Source organism: Empidonax traillii, unplaced genomic scaffold (assembly GCF_003031625.1).
Source record: "Empidonax traillii isolate 1590-97213 ecotype Southwest subspecies unplaced genomic scaffold, ASM303162v1 scaffold34:size3740991, whole genome shotgun sequence".
Classification (NCBI taxonomy): Eukaryota; Metazoa; Chordata; class Aves; order Passeriformes; family Tyrannidae; genus Empidonax; species Empidonax traillii.
Genome location: NW_020955227.1, coordinates 384,966 through 403,856, shown reverse-complemented (window position 1 = coordinate 403,856; position 18,891 = coordinate 384,966). Strand labels below are relative to the sequence as shown.

Genomic DNA, 18,891 nt, shown 5'->3' with positions numbered 1-18,891 from the left:
ACTGCCAACACAGTAATTCAGTTACATTGTCCATGCTACTGTAAAACTACATTAAATTCAAAATGTTTGAGCACATCCAAAATTCAAAATTAATGTTGCTTGGAATGAACACTTCCTCTTACAATCAAGATGAAGCAATTTTTTTTTTCCCTGTTCAACAGTGTTTCTCTACTATCATGGTTAACATTTAATGTCACTTATTGTCATTAAACTCAATATTTGTGTCTAATCAATACTAAGCTACCAAGGGCAGTCGTAACAAGTCTGGACTTTCTCTACACACTCTATTGATTTCTCTTTTTTTGAGTCCTACAACAAACACAATTTATACAAATAATTTATCAGGGAACATATCAAAATAATTTAATAAACAAAACCTATATATACCTTTTCTCTTCAGTCATGTGACAGAAAATCATTTTAACTCATTAATGGTAATCTTAACAGTTCGATTTTGAATTTATGTAGAAACAAGAGGAAGCTATGAAGCAACAAATTTAAATCCAAATATTTTTTAGTGTATTTCCACATGCAGAGCAACAGTAATTTTTATTTCATTTTGTATTTGCCAGGATATTACTTTTAAATAAATTTATGACAGCTCCTATTCGGCTTGTTCACTTGGAAAATTTATAATGCACAGATACTGTAGAGTTTATGCAAGTTGCCAAAATCATCTTCTCACAGATGAGTAAATTAAATAATGTGATCTAAATCCTACTCCCCCAGAAAGTCATAAAGTTAGAAAAGTTGATTTTTTTGCCTTCTGCTTGAAGCAGAAAACAGCCTTCTCAAACACACAGTTGTCATGCTTTGTAAGTGCCATCTCATGAAGATAAAACCAGACCCCCACCACTCACAGACATCTACACACACAGGTTCAGGAAGGGCTGGAATTGGAGTAAAGCACATGGACAAATACAACTCTGAAAACAGCAGGGAACACAACACTGCATTTCAGTGAAGTTAAAAATCAAGGAAAAAAATAAAAATATCACCTGGTCAAGACCACAAATGCTGTAACTTCTCCCCAAGCCTATTCTGTTAATAATATTATTTAAAAGTCTGAAAACAAATCCCTTCCTGCAAAGAGGAGGGGGAAAAGGAAACACAACTTTCAGAAGAGGGTTTTCATTTGGGCAAGTGGACTCTGCTAATGCTGCAACTCAAGGAAGACCAAGTTTGTTGTTTTCCAACACACACAGGGTTTCTGTAGTCTGGTAGAAAGGGTCGTTCCAGAGCACTGGTTTGGGAGCTGATCCATTTTGCACAACCCTTCGATTAAACAAATAAAAGCAAATAGGCAAAAGATGCCTACAGTGATTACAGCTCAAATGTTGGGCATGAGAGCAGCTTGAGAGAGCAGCTCATCTAGAGGGGAGAAACCTTCCCATGGAAGCACACAACGGACACACAACACACCACTTTCTGTTCCACTGCAGCCAGTGGGAACACCTGAACAGACACTGCCTCGGGCACCCACGGGGTGAGGGCACCAAACACTCTGCCAAGGGCAGAGAGGATGCAGAGATGCAGATACAGGCAACAACCAACCTCACTGAGGCTGCAGGAGAGAAACCACAACGTTTGAACCACCCAAAGAAAGAGTTCACACTCCTGCATCCCAAAAATCTGCACCTACTCTGAACACCAGCATTACTGCAGCTGGACCAAGCAACTATTCCATCACAATTTCATTGAATATTTTATACATGGAGAAGTAGCTAATATTGGTTTAAAGTACTTTTTCCCCCCGCAAAACTTCTTTGTCTCCAAGCACTGAGAACAAATACCAAGAAACACGCAGTTGCTTATTAAATGATGCTCTTATTTGTGAGCTGATGGTCTCATCTCCTGCACAAAATAAACAGCACCAGAAGCTGGCACTTGCCACAAAAATGCCCTGAAGAGCAAGAGAAGAGAGTTCTCCCAATGTTTGTCACAAATCTGAGGTTACTTAAAAAAAAAAGAAAAAAAAGGTAAATCTTAATCAGTATTTCAGACTAGTAAGTGACTTTTAAAATCTCCTTTAATCTAAACTTAGAGCTGATACCTTTTCCCTGTGGTGGTTTCCCTTGAATTCCAAGAGAATGCAAGAAGCAGGCACCTGCTAATGAGGGATAAAGCAGCAGCACTGCAGAGCCAGTCCTGACTGTTCCAGGCAGTATCAGGCCACTCACACAAAAACCAGAAACCCTCCTAACTGCTACTGCCAGCTCAGATTTCACCTGCTCAGGTACAACAGTATATTTATTACCAAGAAAAAAAAAACAACAGTCAAGATGTACATAACTACTAAAAGCAGAATTCAAGTACAATGACTAATGAGAGACAAAAAAAAAAAAACCCTACTGCTATCTACAAACTCCCTATCTTACCCATAATACTCTCTGCATTACCCTTGCAGAATGATAGCTCATTTTTATCTTATCTAATATTGTACCTTCAGCATTACATTAGAGGGCACATATGGATCCTTCTGGGAAACAGCACTTCAATTGTAATAAAGATAACTTCTTTTCTTAAATAAAATTGAAGAGAAAGGGAAAAGAAATGTATCAAGTAGAGCTAAATACTGTTCCATGGCTACTACATGTCTCCATGCACCCCACAGTCAGCCAAGTAATTCACTTCCAGGATTTCTACTGGTACATAAAAGAAGTTAAAGCAAAGAAGAAAAACCACTTAGCTGCTGCTTGCAATAAAATAAACTTGCTGTGTTTTCAGCTATAGCTTGGTGAGGGCTGTTAAACACCTGGAAAAGGAAAGTTCCTTTACAGCTGCATGTGTATGTAATTAATGCATTTGACAAGCTGTTGTGTTCCCAAACAGCTGCTTCCATTATACTGACAACTTTACCATCTGCAAAACTATTGGGTAAACTACAGAAAGTAAATATCAGGAGAGCAGGTGCTAATAAATAACAAGCACTGCCAAGAGAACACACTTCTGGAAGGGAAGTTTTCATTTTTCTCACTGTACTTTTCCATGCTCCTGGAGCAGGTAAATTTAAGACAGTCAGAATTGGAGGAACTAATGCTGTGACTAACAGGAGCAGTGGAATAATGTTCAGGGCAAGCAGCTGTGAAATCACAATTAAATGCAGCCCCTCTCTACTGCACTTGGCCAAAGAGGTCAGTAAATTTGCACCTAAAGGTGGGTCTTCTCACAAGACATACCCAAGCACAGCTACAGGTATTAATTGTGGTAAATAAATAAGTTGATTAGTGTCAGGTCAGTCTAATCCCCTGTATAAACAGTCACATCTCAAACACGTTTTCCTTTTATGTCTGACATGTTCATTACACTTAACACCCGGTGCTGCTCCTTAACCCAAAAACTTGCCCATTTATCTAAGATCAGAAAAAAACTGGACATTTGCTGGACCCAATATCAAAACAAAACTGAAAATATAAAGAAACAACTACTCTACCATCCAGCATCTCATGAACCACAAGGAACAATGATTGGTAAAGCCTCAGCCCAAATTTAAGACAATAAAACTAAACAAGCTATTACTGTACGACCAATTACAATAAGTCTCATACAGGTAGATATGACCCACCTCCAGATTTACAAAACTGCTTCAGTTTTAGGTTCATTCATACACTTTAAAAAAAAAAAAAAAAAAAGAACCCATCTGGTAGCACTATGCTTTAAATAGGTTTATGGTATTGGGAAGGTTACTGTCACTATATTCTCCAAAAACTGGCTGAGACTCATCTCCAGAGAAGAAATATGTGGCCCAGCTAAAAATCTCAGCTTTTAAACAGACTGCAAAATAACTTCTGAAGTGCTGGGGGTATTTTGTTTGATGTTTTGGTATTTGGGTGGGGGTTCTTTAACCATTTCGGGCCTCTGACTGTCCTTTCAATGTTAGACAAAAATAATGCAGCAAAGTGGAGGGGGTTTTAAACATGAATAGTGCTTTCATATATTGTTCTCATGAGATAACCAAATTACCAACCTTTACTTATGATTGTCTTAAAAGCAACTTCTAACAGTCTCTCCATGTCTCAAACATGTAACAGAAAATCTGTGTCTTCATTTTCCCTGTATTTTATGAGTGTCCTTTTGGAACTGCAGCACAGCCCCAGAACTCTCCTACACCTCTCTCCCCCCCGGCAGCCACGGGGCCACTCCTGCCATCAGCAATGCACGAACAATCAAAGGGAGAGCAAAATGCCCTTAGCTCATCAAAAATACAAGCGAGGCGAGCCACAAAGGGGTCACGAATGAAAAATTCAGCGCAGGCAGCCCTGAAGAGCATTGACACAGCAGCACTCCTGAACCCTCCCCGAGAAGCAGCTGAAAACAACAAGCATGTAACAACAATGGAAGGTGGTCAAAAGGAGCCACTAAACACAACACTTCTTCCAGGAGTGTCTCTAGCAATGAGCAACTCAGCAGCAATAAACAGGAGCATCAGAGTCTGGGGGGAAAAAAACCAACCAACCAACTGGCTTCTTCCTGCAACGTTTCACTGTGTGAGTGTGTGAGTGCACAGGATACTGAAACTTGCAGCTTTCTGAAACCAGAAGCCAGGATTACAAAAAATTCCTCTCCAAAGCTCCGTAACACTCTAAGTTAATAAAAAACGACGCCAGAACAGCTCTGTCAAAGCTATTTCATTACCAACCGAGTTTACCCTGATAATGACCTAGAGAAGTAATTAAATCCCTGATGACTTAACTGCATTACAAGTTAGAAGTTTTCATACTTTTATTTTTGCTGAAAGTAGGATATGAATTCCTTTTTCTTCAGTGCCAATAATCTGCTGCTAACAGCAAGAAACACAAGCAAACATGAAATATTTTCTCAATTAATAAATCTCTACTTTAAAAACTTCCCTGTCCTCCACTTTCCAATCATACCAAATTCCTATAAATGCCAAATTCTGCTGATTTTAGAAGACACTAACATGTATCTGTATTCTGAAACATGACTATACAAATATTATTGTGGTATTCATACAAACTTTACTGCAGTATTCTATTTTAAATCTGAACAATATTGGATTGGTTGGCTCAAGGTATAACAAGAATGTGCCTATGAAGTATTTGCGAACTTTCAAAGTCTTCCTGGCTCACGTAGCTTAATAAATAATTTAAAGTGGAACCATTTCTTTTAATGCTTTAAATATTTTCATATTTATTATTCCTGCTTACTCCCGCTGTCTTGCACGAGGGTATTAAAGGCTTCAAGATTTCTGATGATGAAGACTTCCCTACGTGATTCTTTCCTAGATTTTTCTAGGAAAATTCTAAAAGGGTTCCTAGATCCAAAACCCCTAGTTTGGAGGTGACATAAACTGTTGATTCTCTGCTCCAATATCCCACTGCCCTCTGCTACAGCATTTTACTGCCAGATGCAAGGACACAATATACTTTTCTATTGTATCTACCTAAGATGCTAAACATGGAAAGTATTGTCTTTTTAAGTATTGTTCTGCTTGGAAGTTTGAAAAACAAGGTCTCCTCTTAACTAAAACACCATTTTACCCTTGAAAATATATTTATTACGCTCCTCAACTCCATAACAAACTCAGAAAGCATGCGGTAGTCTGCTGTGTCACAACTCAAACGTGCTATGGGAATACACAACTAAATTGGATCAGTGTTACCTTGTTTGACCATTTGTAGGCTTGAAGAAGTTGGCTGTAAAGAGGGGTCTTGTCCTGCACAGGGTCAAGGCTCAGGAGCCCACTGTTGTGCAGGGGGTGGTTCTCGGAGGGTTTCCCAACCAGGTTGCTCAGACGCTCCAGTTCTCTGGAAGAAAACAGAACAGCATTTTGTGAGGTCAGATCTGGGAATCTGAGCTGTACAATCCTCCTGCAGGGGCAGCCATCGAGCACCAACTCAATTTTAGTATCTCAGTGATACTAAATACCTCCCCAATTTGATTACAAACAATCACTCTCATTAACTAAACAAGTTGTCTGTTAGTTGTGAAGCTCAGGAGAGAAAGTGTAAGTCAAGAGTCTCTGAAGACAACCTGGAAAGAGTCAGACTATGGCAGGTCCTGTTCATAACCCAGAGCATCTTCTGAGCAATGCAGACCCTCAGAAATGACACAATTCTGACTTTAGCATGGCCTGCAGTAATTTTTTAACCATCAAGTAGTCTGATGGCTCATCATCTCATCAGAGCACTCCAGATTAACACTGTCCTCATACCAATATACACAAGACCTGGCATCAGTGCTAAGCCTGGTGATGGTCCTGCAAGGTCTGTGATCACTCTAAGCACCTATCCACATTCCAGGTTCTCAGGGCAAGGAAGAATCTTCTGATTCCCATAAGCAATTTGTACATTTGTCCATGAAATACTCAACTGCAGCATAATAAGCACCATTTTCCCATGAAGAAACCTCACTGTGAAATGATCTATCATTGCTTCATATCTCATTTGTCAAACACAACATTTAATCATAACAGAAGTAAAGCAATTTTTAAAACTTGCATTAATCAACTGAAGAAGGAAGACTGGCCACTTTGCACAGATTTAAAATGTAGTTTTTCAAGTGGCATGACTAATCAGGTGCCTTTCCTTTTGACTTCCAAGTGTTACATCCAATCCGAACTTCAGAACTTCCACTAAACTAAAAGCAGGACTCGGGCACTTCAAAGAGCAACTTCTGAAAATCCCTGTAAAGAAAAATCCCAAATATCTCCATTTGCATTTAATGAAGGCTACGAAAACAAACTCTAAGAACTGACAGTAAAGAAACTTCCCTACTTTACTATCACAAAATTCTTCTTTATTAATCATAATACCTACAAGTTTTCATGGACTACCTTCTTTCTGCTTCTGTGAATACTCACAAATCTCCTTAAAACTTCTTCTCAAAAGAATACACCAAGTAAATGTGCACAGACATCATAACTGAGGATTTGCTGAACAGGGATCCCAGTCAATACTTTTATGGTATAAAGGTCCACTGGTAGAATTGACTTCAGTGCACCTTGGAGTGTTCCCTTGCTAATTTATAGAATATCCTGAGTTGGAAGGGACCCACGAGGATCAAAGCCCAACTCCTAAGTTGCCTAGAAACAAGATTTTTGGGGTCATAATTGATAATCTTTCAAAAAATCCCAGAGTAAGACAAGAAGGATAACGAAAGGAACAGCTCAGCTTCCATGGAAGGAACCATGAAACTTCAACTTGGAAACCAAAAACCAAAGGGATAAACACAAGTTTCTAGAGCTGGGTACAACATCATTCACGAGAATGGATGTCCCCCACCTTTCCCAAGACAAGGGAAGAAGTGGGTAACGAATTATATCACCACAATGAGAGCTAAAAATCAGCGAGGCCCATCAGCCAGCAAAGAAACAAATTCTTGTGCATAAACCCCTGAACATTAAACCCCTGGAGGCCAAAAAGATGGTCTGGGAAAGGGTGGTCAAGTGCCTGCGCTACCCTTGGACACCTCCCTGGAAGGTGCTGGTGGCTCCCAGGGGGATACAGCCCAACCCAGCAGCCCAGTGGCAGGATCCACGTGGACCATCACAGAATCCATCAGGTTGGAAAAGGCCTTTATGATCACTGAATCCAAACCTAAACCTCACACTGCCAAGTCCGCCACTAAAATACGTCCCTAAACATACATTTAGTACTCAAGTTCCTGTGTCTTCAGAAGGAATTCCATTTACAATGAACAAAATTGCTGAATGAATGGAGGTGTACCAGCCTCTCTCCCTTCTGCCCATAACTTTCCTCCGGGTCTTCAGCCTCAGCAGTTTCTGTCTACTTACACAAAATACACCTGCTGGCACCAAACAACTACACTTACCTGGGCTAACTTTGCAGTCTGACAAGTTTTGGTAGCAAGTGGTCATTCTTGAACCCCTTCGTTGCTACTGAATAGTCTAAAAAAGTGGGGGGTTGACCAAAAAAAAGTCAAAAAACAGAGAAAAATCTCCCTGCAACCGAACACCTTCACCTTGCCAACACGACCCACTGACAGCTCCTTCCTTAAAGCAAAACGAGAACAAGAAACAGGTGAATACAATGAGGAATACTGTGAGCACATCCAGCCCTTTGGGGACTCTGGAATGGAACACCGCGAAGGGGCAACGCAAGCGGTGCTGTGGGGGGAAGGGGGGAATAAACCGGAGCGTTGTCGCGTTTATTTGCCTTAAAAACTTTCCCCGGGGGGGGGGGGGGAGTGCAAACGGCCCCGCCGGGACCCCCATTCCCTGCCCACCGGTGCGCTCACCCCAGGTCGCGGCTGACGGAGTGCAGGCTCTCCTGGAAGGCGGCCATGAAGCCCTTCTCGCGGCCCTCCAGGGTCTCCTTGTTGCGCATCCCATCCTTGAGGCAGTCGAAGACCCTGGTGACGCTGGAGCGCAGCGCCTGGATGGCGGCGATGGCCTGGGCGAACGCCTCCAGGTTCACGCCGGGGCTCAGCGCCCCGTCCGCCATCTTGGCGACGGCCCCCCCCACCCCTGCCGCGCCTGCGCGAGGGCGCGGGGCACGCCGGGAAATGTAGTCCGGCAGTGTCAGGGGCGGGGCCTCCCGGTGGCCACAAGTTATTTCTTTTATAGCCTTTTGTGATCTTTTTTTTGCCACCCGCGGTGGGTTTTCTGGGGCTTTGCCCCGCTTCTGCCCCCACCCCCCCACGTTCAAGAATCGCGGAGCTGTCAAGGTTGGAAGAGAGATTTAAGATCGTCAAGCGCAACCGTCCAACAGCACTAACCGCTTTAACCTCCAAATTGTATCACCCAGTACCAAATACATCACCCAGTGCCAAATCCAGACGCCTCAAAACGTAGAATAGTAGCATCATAGAATCGTAGCATGGTAGGGTTATAGAGCCACAGAATCATTGAATCAAACACTACCCTGAGTTGGAAGGGACACAGAAGGATCATCGAGTACAACTCCTGGTCCTGCACAAGATCCCACAAGAATCCCACCCTATTCCTGAGTCCAAATACTCCTTGAGCTCTGGCAGCCTTGGGGCCATGAGCACTGCCCTAGGGAGCCTGTTCAGTGCCTCACCACCCTCTGGGGGAAGAACTTTTTCCTAGTAAGCAACCTAAACCTCCCCTGACACAGCCTCACGCCATTCCCTTGGGTCCTATCACTGGTCACCAGAGATAACAGAACGTGAGGAAGCTGCAGACCATGATGAAGTGTATATATAGGACATATTCCATCCTCTGGATGTTCTGTGGATTTGTAGGGCGTTTCCCAGGCATAGAACCAGAAACAAAACCATTTAGAATGGCAAGCAAGGTCTCCGCCTGCTGCAACAACTGCGCCAAACTCGAAGCAGGCCAAGAGCATTTCCATCATCTCTGTGCTCCTGGGAACACTGACGATGTGCAAGTTGGGTCCCATGTTACAGTTCCATTCTCACAACTGGGGCTTGGAGCAACCTGGTCTAGGGAAGATGCCCCTGCCCATGGCAGAGGATCTCTAAGGTTCTTTCCTGTCTGTGATTCTGTCATTCTGTGTTTCTGCATTCCAGTCATGACCACTTCTGAATCCAACAGGACACGGACCAGACCTTCATCACCCGAGCTTTAGGAAGCACTGAGAAGTTTGAGTATTATCCCAGCACTAAACAGTACTAGTTTGGTTTTGTAGGAGCTGCTTGTGTTTCCGATGCCACCGACAGCTCCTTTCACCCTCAGAGTGCAGCTAAAATAAACAGAGCTAAAGTAAATGAAGCGCTACACAGGCCAATAGTCACTACACACAGAGCAAACTGCAGCACAAGGATGGGGTTTTTGTTTTCTCAGCTTCTAAAGTAAATAACAACCCCTTTCATAAAGGTATTAATTAAATTCAGTAAGCAAAATCCACACAGATCCTTTAGTCAGAGGTGACTTTTTTTAGATGTAAAATGGAAATGAATCCGACAAGGAACAGCTGAGATGTCAGTGGCCAAGTGAAGCGAGGCTGTGCCCTCCACTCAGTGACACTTTTCTGTCTATCACACGACGGATTCTGAAAATTGCATCCAACCAATTAAACGTTCTCAGACAACACGAGAGGTTACTGGTAAGTGAAACCCTATTACTTAGCATGAAGAATGAGAAGATGAAAGGGCTGCGGTTCCTCTTCTCTTGAGCTCAGTGATGCTGTTGTGTCTGAGCACTGAGGTAAAGCAAACCTGGAAGCAGTACTTGAACAGTGCAATATATAGCAACAGGCTTCAAAGGATCAGCAATGGGCTGAGCACACTTAATAAGACAAACAGGAACAAGACAGGAATATTTCTTTATGTGAAAAAGCACTGAATCAAAGAATAGCAGCCAGAGCCAGAAGAGAGAGGACTATCTCAGCCAGACTGGCAACCTAAGCTATTTATAGATCTATAATATTAGTTATTTTAAACAAAAAAATACCTTCTTTTGGACTATAATAGATTGGTCAAGAAGTACTATGTTATAAGGGAATACTTGCAGGGTGAAAGTTCCTTCCTGCATTATATTATTCTTTTTTCCTCTCACTATAAGCTTTGGACTTTGTGTGCACATTGCAGGTGTCTGTAACTTATATATTCCCCCTTGGAAATGGATGATTACTTTCCATTTGAGATTTACTATTTTTAAACATATATTTTCAGCTGTCAATATTTCATTTATTTTAATTATCTCTGCGATCCCTGTCACTGAGGTGCCCAAATGCAAGGAGTTCTGATTTTACATCCTACTTGGAAGGGTAAAAGGGTTTTGACAGTTCTTTTACTATTTTTAAACATACGACAAAACAGTGGCCTGAAAACAAATCCATAAATGTATAAGGAACCATTTGGAACTCGCCCCGATGGAACAAAGGGCACAGCACAGCTTTGCCTTAAAAACTCAAAAGGAGGCGCTCACATTTTTTGCTCCAGGGGTCTGCTTTTTCTTGCATAAATGAGGAGCCAAGTTCCCCTAAACAGACAACAAGCAATTCAGAGCACTAAGAGCCCCACTGGCTCCGTGGAGAGTTAAGGCAGACTCTGTTTCAACACCTAAAGATAATGGCTGGAGAAGAGAGCAAGAGTTCCCATTCCTCTTGTTATTTCTCCCCCTGTTTTGCCACATCTGGAAGGAAAAGACTGCGTAATTTGGTGTGCTCATTTGTAGGGCATTGCCATGCCTATGTTTCTCTCTTTTAAGCAATATTCCCTAACTGGCAGCCTGCCCAAACCAAGGCAGTATACTGATTTAATTTCTTTATAGGTACACTGGAAGTGGGCATTATGGATATAAAATGTGTGGAATCAGGATATCTCCAAGGTACTGATAAAAGTCTCCTTGCCTTAAAATCATTAATAAAACATAGAAGCAAGAATACAGCTGATGTTCAAAACATCCAAAAATCTTATTATCTGACAGCTGTTGAGTTTGGCCTCCTGCAAAATCATTGGGGTGGCTCAATATGGGCATGAATTCACAGCTGAGCAAGCACCAGAACTGGTATCTTTTATCCTCTCCACTTGAATTTCAAGGACTTAGCGATCTCCCTCCCCCAAAAAGGTCACGTTTAAAGCATGTGGGGTATTATCCACATTGCACAACTCGCTGTGGTGGAGAGAGGTGCAAACAGCAGCCCAGGGAAGCAGCCTGCTGTTAGTTCAGCATCCTGACCGGGCTAATAAACCTGCCTCTCAGCCTGGCTAATTAGCTGTGGCAGAGCCCTGTGCTAACGCAGTGATGCTGCAGTTACCCCCCTGGCTCCTGCTCTGTGCTGAGCAGAGAGAGGGAGCTGGGAAGGCTGCGCTGAACTGCCAGTTCTGGAGCTGTTCTGTGGCTAAAGAGAGAATTTCATTTCGGGTGCTGTCGGTCTCCTAACGTACATAAGCTCTGAGTTCCCTCGGAGAGAAAAGGTGTGGGAGGGGAAAGTAACAACCCAACCTGGCATCACATGCAGCAAGAGAAGTTCAGTTCCCTCCTCAAGCAGGAGCTTGGCTGAGGAGCATGTAATTAAGATGAACCTTTCACAGCAAAGTATGTTATGGCAATTTGACTCAAAGTGCAGCTACTAAGAACCACGTGGGCTGTAATTAATCAGCAACATCAAAGCGAAGGGATGACTTCAGACTCCTTGCAGAGGTACTGTAAACAATTTGTTAGGGAAGAAAGTGCCCAATTAGAAATGCATTCTCATTTAAGGGAAATTAATTTTGTTGTCAGGAGAGACAATTAATGGTGACTGTTGGGCCTCATAGCAAGTGCAGATAATCTCTCATGCCATGTCTGAACAGGGCTCAATATTTGAAATAACTCACATCATAAGAAATTATCTTTAGCTTCCTATGACACAGATAAATGCTGATATTTTTTCTATAGCAAGCTGGACTGATATTCATCACCAGAGCCTCTTCATTTCTTTATACTTCATTGCTACATTCTCGACAGCACTTCAGATAAATACAGTCAACTGATTTTGTTGGTGGCGTTGTTCAAATAATTGTGATGCTCAGTAATGCGATTGGTAAGATATTCTTGCTATTTTTACATTCCTATTAATTTCTTTCAGGTTTTCAGTCTTCAGTTAGCCACAGAGTTTACTACACTGTGCATTATTGAAACAGAGGAGCAGTTGGGGGTTTATCGACTCATGTTTGAGGCTTCTGCCAAGAGAAGGGAATTCTTCCTGCCTCCTTTTAGAGAAGGTTGGAATGGCAAGACATTTTCTGATGTGGGGGAGACTTGCTCTTCAGTGCTATTTCTTTCCTATTGTTCCCTGAATGAGAATCCCCCACTATATCCAACAATAGTGAGCAAAAACCTTATCTGAACACTCCTGCCAGAAGAACCAGGGAAATAATGAACTGAGCTGACAATGATGTAGTTATCATCAGATTTCCTGGGGGATGAATAGACTCAGCTTCCTATTGTTTCATGCTCTCAGGCGACCAGGCTCACATTCGAAAAGGATCTTTCCCCACATCGTGGTGCACAGAAAACAGACCTGGAGGCCTCCCAGTCCCCTTAGGGGATCTCTGTAACTGTAGGAACTACAATTTTCAGGCGGCTCTTCAGTAATCCAGAGTGTTCTCTTTCGGTTTATGGTTATAAAGTGTCCCCATCACACAGAGAAAATCCAGCACGTAACAGATTTGTCTGCAGAACCACCGCGGACTGGATGGATTATGACTCTTCGATTCCCTCTTGCCTGATGAAACTGGCACTCTTGATATGAGTTTCAAGATAATTCAAAGAGATCTGCTGTTGGGTTGTGTGTGATGCTTCTGGAACTTCAGTCCCTGGAGATGTCAACTTAACACCTTATGCCAGCACCGAATCTACATGAGGAGTGTAAAGCAAAATACAAAAAGTAAACTGTACCCAGCAAAACTCATGGTGTTATTTTATGCATGCAGACTTCTGTCCCAAAATATGTCAAATTTTACTTGCAAAAATAAAAGGCTGCTGTTTTATTCTGTATGTGTGCAATCTGCAGAGAACCCAGCCACTTCTTTTCTTTAAACATTCAGCGATCAGGTGGGGAATCTGATGTAAAACCGAATGGGAAGAAAGTACCATTATTTAAAGGCTACAGAGCTGCTTAAAATTAGAGCTGTGAAGGCATCAAAAAATACCAGAAATCACAGATGGTTTGCAGATAAATTCACATTGCATTTAGTCCACTCGACATCTAAAAAAAACCCCTGTGCTTTTGCCTTGCTTTTCAGTCTATCTGTTGATGGCTGCTCAAAACACACTTTCTTTAAATTGGGCTTTGAGTCGTGTTCCGTTGCCCTACACATTCAGATCCCAAAATCTGCACAAATATGTATTTTTAAATGAGGCAGTTAAAATTTAATATGTTTTGCATATTTCCAAACTGACAACTATCCTGAGCAGGTTGAATAAGACATTGGCAGGGATGAAATAGTAGCAAGAACAGACAAGTAGTTCTGCAATATGCAAGTGACTGAGACAGAATGACCTAGTTGTTTCTTGTTGACTACACTGATGATTCTGCAGTATTAAGAGACAGTTAAACATTGTTTTCCCTATCCACAGACTGCAGGATCGGGCTTTTACATAATTCTGGGATATTTTTGCATTCTCTAATTTAACTAGTTAACGTCTGTTTGTCCTTTTTAATGCCTGGGCTGTGTTTTCAAATATTCTGTGTTGTCCCCTGGGTTTTCTCTCTGATACTGGCTTGCTCTGGGGAAAATTCCGCTTCCATTATCATGAAAGATCAGGATTTGGCACAATCATTCCAGCCTCACTGCCTAGCAGCAGTCAGCAGAATTTGTTGAATACATAATGCTCGATTCTCCTCCTTACCAGTCCCTTGCAGAGGTAGGATTTTGCAGCAGGCAAAGGGGAAGCTCGAAGCACGAGGGTTATTCAATACCTGCTTGAGCACATCCACTCGATATTGCTCTCCATTGAACAGGCACAGGGAAGTTTGAGATGGCAGCATATCCAGTGTTATAACAGTAAATATGATGGAGTTCAGGGTACGATATATGGTATTTCTTCTTGCCAGGAGCAAAGTCTCACCTGCAGCTTGGAACAGCAGAGGCTGCTTTTCCCCCAGCTCATTAAAAAAAAAAAAAAAAAAAAAAAAAACCACGCAGCAACAATCCCTAAAACAAGTTCAAAGAGTTCTCAAGTCCCTGATTAGGAAATGTTACTCGTGGAAAGCGTAATCTCAGGACAATAAGGCCTGACATGAACCAGATTCAGGCGTGTTTTTGGCACTCTTCAGCTTTATTCCTTCTAAATACAACTGCAGCATGCCAAGCAACGATCCTGCTAACTCCCGAGCTTAGCATTCCCCGTTCCACCAGCCACTTGCCAAGAGTCGTTTTCTCCAGTGCTTCTCACAAAAGCCAAACTACTTCTCATAACTCTCCATCCTAATTAAGCTACTTGCTGGCTTTTATAATCACCTCTCCACACACCCATCAATCTCGGCAGGATATTTAACAGATGAAACTGGGCTGATTTCCCCTTAAAGCAGCAGCCGTCCTGAAACAACAAGGTCGTTTTCTTTACTCTTTGCTGCTTTTCTTGCAGGCCTTTTTTCTTTTCCAGCTGTCAAAAGGGGAGGCCAACAACAAAAATAAACCTGGTCAAATATGCTTAAGGCTGAATGAGGGTTTTCCAGACAAGTCAAGCATTTCTAGCAACTGCACAGATCAGTATTTTCCTTCCAACTGTTCCACACTCACTATTGTTCATCAATCCGTCAAAGAGGACAGACAGCCACGCTTTTTAACAGATATCCAGACAAAACAGGCAGAATAAAGCAAAGTTCTGGGCCATTCAAAACTTTAGCATTTCAGAAATTCAGTACTTCATCTTGACCTTTATTCAGGAAAGAGGCTGAACTGAACTTGGAGTACATACAAAGGGAGTTTTCAATCGATAAGCCTCTCTACGCCACTGCTGCCTTCTTCAAGACCCTGCTTTGGAATCTGCAGGGCAGTTAAGCAGAATTAAGCTCACAGAGTCCACAACCAGGAGAGCATTTCCACTGGAGAGGGAAGACACATATCCAAAAACTGTACAGAGCATCCTTGAGTCACTGCAGTACTCTGCGCGTTAGCAGGACCTGACTGGGCTCAAAGTGCCACTGGACTGGGTTCACCCAGAAGCTTCTAATCCCTCAGACACTGTTATGGAAACCATCCTGCATGAGAGGGGAAAAGGAAAAAAAAAAAGTTAACCAATTTGTTGTCAGAGGCAACAGCGTGTTTGTTGCTGTCTCATAAATGAGATAAAAGGGACATCAATACCTGGAGACAGTGGAGGCGCCAGATGATGTGGAAATAAATTGGCTTCAAATGAAAGCCCAGCTTTGTTTTGTCAGGACAGAGCCCGGAGCATATGCACACACAGTGGGGCCACAGACTTACCAGCACCCCCAGCCAGGGTCAGCCCATCTGGGTCTTGCTCCACCAAGAGCTGCAGACCCAAAAGGCAGCAGGGATGAGTGTGAGCTGGAGGTGCCAGACTGATGCCACACTGCTGTGCCAGTTCACAGTGTCCACGGGATCGGGATGTGTGGCGTGGGCAGCGGATACGGAACAGATTGGATTTTTTCCAAAGGCTATTATCCGAAAAAGACTTTGCTTTATGCTTGGGCCAATATGGTAAACTGCAGCCAGTTAGCTCAGGGAAAGGTCAGACATATTTTAGAGCAAAGAAAGGCCATCTCTGGCAGGTGTATCCAATTCAGAGAGATGTATTATCCCCAAAGGAACATGAGGGAAAAAAATCCCTATTTACTTTATTTGTGCATATTCCACTTACAGTTACCCTGGTGCATTCATGATATGGAACTGAGCAATGTTTTCAAACAGAATCCAGCCAGACTTTCCTAAAATGAGACATAGTTTGTCCAAACAGACATTCACTTCCTGGAATTTGCAGTTCTAATTCCATACTTCAGTATTTAAGGTCTCCAAAAAAGTGGCATCCATCTTCCCTCCTAACAAAAAGGGGGAGAAGAGAAAGATTTTCCTTCTATCTAGAGATTATTTAGTGCTCTGTTATTGACACTGCTTCTATTGAAAGATTTATAGATAAAAATGCAGTGTATTCAAGTAGTGATCATTTTTCATCGTCACTTAGTGACAGAACAGCCCGTAGTCAATTCCAGCAGATTTATCTTCTCTATATTGATCGTTTGTGGGGCTGAGCTGTGTGCAGGGACCTGGCTTGTGTCGCTTCTGAGCTGCAGCAAGAAATGCAGAAGGAGTGGACAAGAGNCTCCATTGAACAGGCACAGGGAAGTTTGAGATGGCAGCATATCCAGTGTTATAACAGTAAATATGATGGAGTTCAGGGTACGATATATGGTATTTCTTCTTGCCAGGAGCAAAGTCTCACCTGCAGCTTGGAACAGCAGAGGCTGCTTTTCCCCTGGCTCATTAAAAAAAAAAAAAAAAAAAAAAAAAAGCCACGCAGCAACAATCCCTAAAACAAGTTCAAAGAGTTCTCAAGTCCCTGATTAGGAAATGTTACTCGTGGAAAGCGTAATCTCAGGACAATAAGGCCTGACATGAACCACATTCAGGCGTGTTTTTGGCACTCTTCAGCTTTATTCCTTCTAAATACAACTGCAGCATGCCAAGCAACGATCCTGCTAACTCCTGAGCTTAGCATTCCCCGTTCCACCAGCCACTTGCCAAGAGTCGTTTTCTCCAGTGCTTCTCACAAAAGCCAAGCTACTTCTCATAACTCTCCATCCTAATTAAGCTACTTGCTGGCTTTTATAATCACCTCTCCACACACCCATCAATCTCGGCAGGACATTTAACAGATGAAACTGGGCTGATTTCCCCTTAAAGCAGCAGCCGTCCTGAAACAACAAGGTCGTTTTCTTTACTCTTTGCTGCTTTTCTTACAGGCCTTTTTTCTTTTCCAGCTGTCAAAAGGGGAGGCCAACAACAAAAATAAACCTGGTCAAATATGCTGAAGGCTGAATGAGGGTTTTCCAGACAAGTCAAGCATTTCTAGCAACTGCACAGATCAGTATTTTCCTTCCAACTGTTTCACACTCGCTATTGTTCATCAATCCGTCAAAGAGGACAGACAGCCACGCTTTTTAACAGATATCCAGACAAAACAGGCAGAATAAAGCAAAGTTCTGGGCCATTCAAAACTTTAGCATTTCAGAAATTCAGTACTTCATCTTGACCTTTATTCAGGAAAGAGGCTGAACTGAACTTGGAGAACATACAAAGGGAGTTTTCAATCGATAAGCCTCTCTACGCCACTGCTGCCTTCTTCAAGATCCTGCTTTGGAATCTGCAGGGCAGTTAAGCAGAATTAAGCTCACAGAGTCCACAACCAGGAGAACATTTCCACTGGAGAGGGAAGAACACATATCCAAAAACTGTACAGAGCATCCTTGAGTCACTGCAGCACTCTGCGCGTTAGCAGGACCTGACTGGGCTCAAAGTGCCACTGGACTGGGTTCACCCAGAAGCTTCTAATCCCTCAGACACTGTTATGGAAACCATCCTGCACGAGAGGGGAAAAGGAAAAAAAAAAGTTAACCAATTTGTTGTCAAAGGCAACAGCGTGTTTGTTGCTGTCTCATAAATGAGATAAAAGGGACATCAATACCTGGAGACAGTGGAGGCGCCAGATGATGTGGAAATAAATTGGCTTCAAATGAAAGCCCAGCTTTGTTTTGTCAGGACAGAGCCCGGAGCATATGCACACACAGTGGGGCCACAGACTTACCAGCACCCCCAGCCAGGGTCAGCCCATCTGGGTCTTGCTCCACCAAGAGCTGCAGACCCAAAAGGCAGCAGGGAGGAGTGTGAGCTGGAGGTGCCAGCCTGATGCCACACTGCTGTGCCAGCTCACAGTGTCCACGGGATCGGGATGTGTGGCGTGGGCAGCGGACACGGAACAGATTGGATTTTTTCCAAAGGCTATTATCCGAAAAAGACTTTGCTTTATGCTTGGGCCAATATGGTAAACTGCATCCAGTTAGCTCAGGGAAAGGTCAGACATATTTTAGAGCAAAGAAAGGCCATCTCTGGCAGGTGTATCCAATTCAGAGAGATATATTATCCCCAAAGGAACATGAGGGAAAAAAATCCCTATTTACTTTATTTATGCATATTCCACTTACAGTTACCCTGGTGCATTCATGATATGGAACTGAGCAATGTTTTCAAACAGAATCCAGCCAGACTTTCCTAAAATGAGACATAGTTTGTCCAAACAGACATTTACTTCCTGGAATTTGCAGTTCTAATTCCATACTTCAGTATTTAAGGTCTCCAAAAAAGTGGCATCCATCTTCCCTCCTAACAAAAAGGGGGAGAAGAGAAAGATTTTCCTTCTATCTAGAGATTATTTAGTGCTCTGTTATTGACACTGCTTCTATTGAAAGATTTATAGATAAAAATGCAGTGTATTCAAGTAGTGATCATTTTTCATCGTCACTTAGTGACAGA

At 42.6% G+C, this 18,891-nt stretch overlaps 1 protein-coding gene across 1 annotated transcript in view; it reads right to left on the bottom strand.

The window, feature by feature from the left end:
• MED27 (mediator complex subunit 27) overlaps nucleotides 1–8,451 on the bottom strand; it is an 83,686-nt gene extending 75,235 nt beyond the window's left edge. Inside the window, exons 1-2 of the mRNA XM_027911636.1 lie at nucleotides 8,221–8,451; nucleotides 5,624–5,768 (exon numbers count right to left, since the gene is read on the bottom strand). Of these exons, the coding sequence (XP_027767437.1) occupies nucleotides 5,624–5,768; nucleotides 8,221–8,426 (351 nt within the window). The 5' untranslated portion in view covers nucleotides 8,427–8,451. The remainder of the gene's footprint in view (nucleotides 1–5,623; nucleotides 5,769–8,220) is intronic.
• Nucleotides 8,452–18,891: the final 10,440 nt, after the last annotated feature.